The sequence below is a fragment of the Octopus bimaculoides genome, chromosome 1 (assembly GCF_001194135.2).
Source record: "Octopus bimaculoides isolate UCB-OBI-ISO-001 chromosome 1, ASM119413v2, whole genome shotgun sequence".
Lineage (NCBI taxonomy): Eukaryota > Metazoa > Mollusca > Cephalopoda > Octopoda > Octopodidae > Octopus > Octopus bimaculoides.
The window spans coordinates 136,420,946-136,424,864 of NC_068981.1; the positions used below are offsets into that span (position 1 = coordinate 136,420,946).

General features: G+C 34.0%; 1 protein-coding gene across 1 annotated transcript in view; it reads left to right on the forward strand.

Annotated features, from left to right (window-relative positions):
- The window catches only part of LOC106880113 (uncharacterized), a 191,305-nt gene that overhangs the window by 164,639 nt on the left and 22,747 nt on the right, over positions 1 to 3,919 (forward strand). Inside the window, exon 11 of the mRNA XM_052971017.1 lies at positions 1,802 to 1,884. Coding sequence (XP_052826977.1) covers positions 1,802 to 1,884 — 83 coding nt within the window. The remainder of the gene's footprint in view (positions 1 to 1,801; positions 1,885 to 3,919) is intronic.

The following is a 3,919-nucleotide window of genomic DNA, read 5'->3' on the forward strand; positions in this document are numbered from 1 at the left end:
TGTCTGTGTGTGTGTGTGTCTGTCTGTCTGTCTGCCTGTGTGTGTGTGTGTCTGTCTGTCTGCCTGTGTGTGTCTGTCTGTCTGTGTGTGTGTGTGTGTGTGTTTGTGTGTGTGTCTGCATGTAACTGAAGTCAGGTGTGACTCCACTGCCCTATTCTTTGCATGCATTGCTACACTGAGTTTCCATTTTGATAGAAAAGTGAATTCAGCTGATGTTGTTGAATTTCCATCATACATGACTCAAATTTAAATGTATGGGATAACTTTTCTTTTTTCTTTGTTTTTAATTTTTTTTATCACCATATCAGTAACAACAATGGTTTCTCTTCTATTAATGATACACATTGTTGTAGGATTCTTGGAAAAGTTGCTGTTCTCTCTACTGAGGTTGTTGGCTGCCATAGCAACACATTTGTCACTGTTAAGTACTTTATTGTATCAACAAAATAAAGCCCCTACCTGTTGTTTATATAATTGTAAATGGGATTATTTATTTATTTACAATAATTTTTTCCTTTTTTTTTACTTTTTTATCCCTTCATTTCCTCTCTCCTACCCCTATATTAGCACTCTTATGGTGTTTTTGTGTGTCGAAAAAGTTGATTCCCATTCTAACATGCAATTTATCATGTATTTAGGTTTTACTTATAAATGGCTCAGTTCACAGCATACTGTTCATTCTCATTCTGCTTCATATGCTTCTTGAGTAAGCGACACCTTTTTAGTTTAATTTTTTTTTTTTGTGTGTGTGTATGGGCTGTCATTAAGAAGCTTACTTCCCAGTCATATGGTCTTGAGTTCAGTCTTGACATTACTTGATGGTTGTAAATGAGCCTCACTGTCATACAAGCGGGTGTTAATTTCTATTCTTCTATGGGAAAACATGTCTGGTTATGATGAATTATTACCTTACTTTGAAACAGATGGGGGTTGGTAACAGGAAGGGCATCTGGCTGTAGAAAATCTGCCTCAGCAAATTCCATCTGGCCCTTGTAAACATTAGAAAAGTGGATGCTAAACAATGATTCATGTTGCTGCTTCATACAAATGAAGTGAGTTCTTTGTTGTTTAACTCCTAATTCAGCCCTGATCAAAGACATTCCAGGTGTGACCATCTCCTTCCACCACCTTTGTATAAACTTTTATTTTCAAGAATGTAGAATCAAATTTGATGGAGATTTGGTTACATTTCTAGCAGATAGAGCAGCTGTGTAGATTAGCTCTTTTTTTTCCCCATTTTTTCTCTCAAATAGTAAAGTCTGCCTCGTTGCTGTGTAGCACTAAATTTCTTATCCATATATCATGTAATGCAAATTATCTGTCCTCGATCTGGAAGATACTATCTGAGTGTTATTCAGTATCTATGCATAGTAGCAGCAAATATTCCTTCAACACCATTACGTAAATTAAGTTAGAAATATTCTAAATGTTATCTAGGCTATAGACATGTGCTTTGCATAATGATGTCGTTGGTACAATGCTAAGTGCTCACTCAGTATTACTGAAATCCTTTGGACATCCATTACCTCTACTATATTCTATTCTGTTAAAAAGAATATATTTGCTGTTATTGATTTTGTAAATCAAAACAAATATTAATGAAGATTTAGTTCTAATGTGCTAGGAAAGTGCAATTATGATGCTTGCCTGTTTAAGATTGTCGTTAATATCTCTAATTGTGTAGATGTTCATCTGCCTCTCTGCTTTCTTTCATTTGTTAGTCACAGTTCTCGACAGCTAATTTTGAAATTTCATTAAAGCTGCAATACTTTGAATTATTTCTTTTCTTTCTTTCTTACAGCATATTAAAGTACAACAATTATCCTCAAACGATGGTGCAAGGCCAGTAAAACATGGACATCTACGGCTAGGGCATTCTCTACAGTAAGCTTCTTTCCTTTTGCCAAATCAGATTGGAGCCTGGTGTAGCCATCTGGTTCACCAGTCCTCAGTCAAATCCTCCAACCCATGCTAGCATGGAAAGTGGACGTTAAACGATGATGATTGTGATCTTAACTTTATTTTCTTCTGGTAAATTACACCTCAAAAAATGGTTATAAAACTTGACAATTCATTTCATTTGATAAAAAATTTATTGAAGTTAGGAATTTAAAATGTTAACTATATATATTTCATTAATGTTTAGCATTTATAAAAGTTAGAAATTGAAAGTCTTGTAACTTGACAGACATGTGGGAACCAGTGACTTGAAAAATGCCCCTTGCAGTTTAAGGATTAGTGACAGGAAGAGCATCTTTCTGTTAGACACTCATCTAAACCAATGCCAGTGGGGGAAGAAACTGACATAAAAACAATGATAATGATGTGTATATGTTTAAGATAGTGAGTGTTATATTTTTTTTAGTATATATTCTTTTCAGCCAGTCAGTGAGATGAGATATTTTTGCATCTAAGGACAATGATAGCTCAGTCAGCACCTTAAACAATCACCTACATTTATTATTTATGAAATATCTCCATATCTATAAATTTCTATATTTTTAGTTATTGTTTTAAGTTACTTTATTCTGCTCATAAAGAAGGTCTGAAAGTTTCCTTGCTTTGATGTGTATAGCTTTTGAAAATACCACCCACTTCCAAAAATATTGTTTGGCTTTGGAGAAAATATCTCTCCACAAAATACAATTGCCAAAAAAACATTCATTTTAATCACTTATAGCAGCATAAAATATAAAGTAAAATGTGAGTGGTGAGGATGCTTTTTAAAACACAGATACAACCTTTATTGCATTGTAACTCTATCTGTTAATGTTTGCACTGATGCAAAATGTCAAATTCCAGAAAGCCATAAAATGTATTGAAACAGTAATTCTTAAGTTTGCCACTGTTACTTTTCAACTGATGAACAGAACATGGGTTTCGTGATGAAGGTAATTCAAAAATGTTTAGGACTATTGAAAATTCTAAGATAATTTGATGTTAAAGGACACTTGCTTATATCATAAGCGAAGAACCTTTATCGAGATAAAATAAATGTAAATGTGATTGTAGTTTTTCACATGAAAACAAATTTATGAAATATTTAGAGGGTAGACCATAAACTCAAATATTGGTTTCAAATTTTGGCTCAAACCCAGCAATTTTGGGGGTGTGGGTAAGTCAATTACACCAACTCCAGTGTTCTACTAGTATTTATTATGACCCCAAAAGGATAAAAGGCAGTTGACTTCAGTGACATTTGAACTCAGAACATACAGATGAAATGCTGCTAAGCATTTTGTCTGACATGCTAATGATTCTGCCTGCTTGCCACCTTAACCCAAATATTTGAAAACACGGGCCCAAACACTTTCCCTTGGCCCCACCCTACATTCCCCTTTATTAGGATAATTATTGTTCACTCAGGCTACTCATGATTTTGCTTATAATGCCAAAAAAAGCTAGTTCTTGTATCAATTTGAAATGTCTGGTTGCCTGGGCACCCCCCACTGTTATATCTACAATGTTCAATATGATGGTTTACAGTTGGCAATAAACATCACAATGAAGTTTTCTTGTTTCAATAATAATTCCAGGCAATAGTAGCACAATATTCAATGTTCTGAACTAATCAGTTGAGATGATAAAATGGTTTTTCAGGTATTTTGGTAATATTGCTAGTTGTGAAGAATCGCCATAAACTCTGCTATTAATCTATATTGTAAATTTACTATAGACATTGCCACCATTAATTTTATGGAGCTTAAACTACTGCTTCAGTTCTTCCTATATCTTTGTGTTCTTTCTTTACTCTTTTGATTTGAAGTTATAATAATATACAAGAGGGGTCATTGGAGCACTTTAAAAGACTTTCTCAACAGGAAATAAAGATGACTACTGTCATACTCTCTTTCTCTCTCTCTCTCTCTCTCTCTCTTTCTCTCTCTTTCTCTCTCTTTCTCTCTCTATCTCTCTCTCT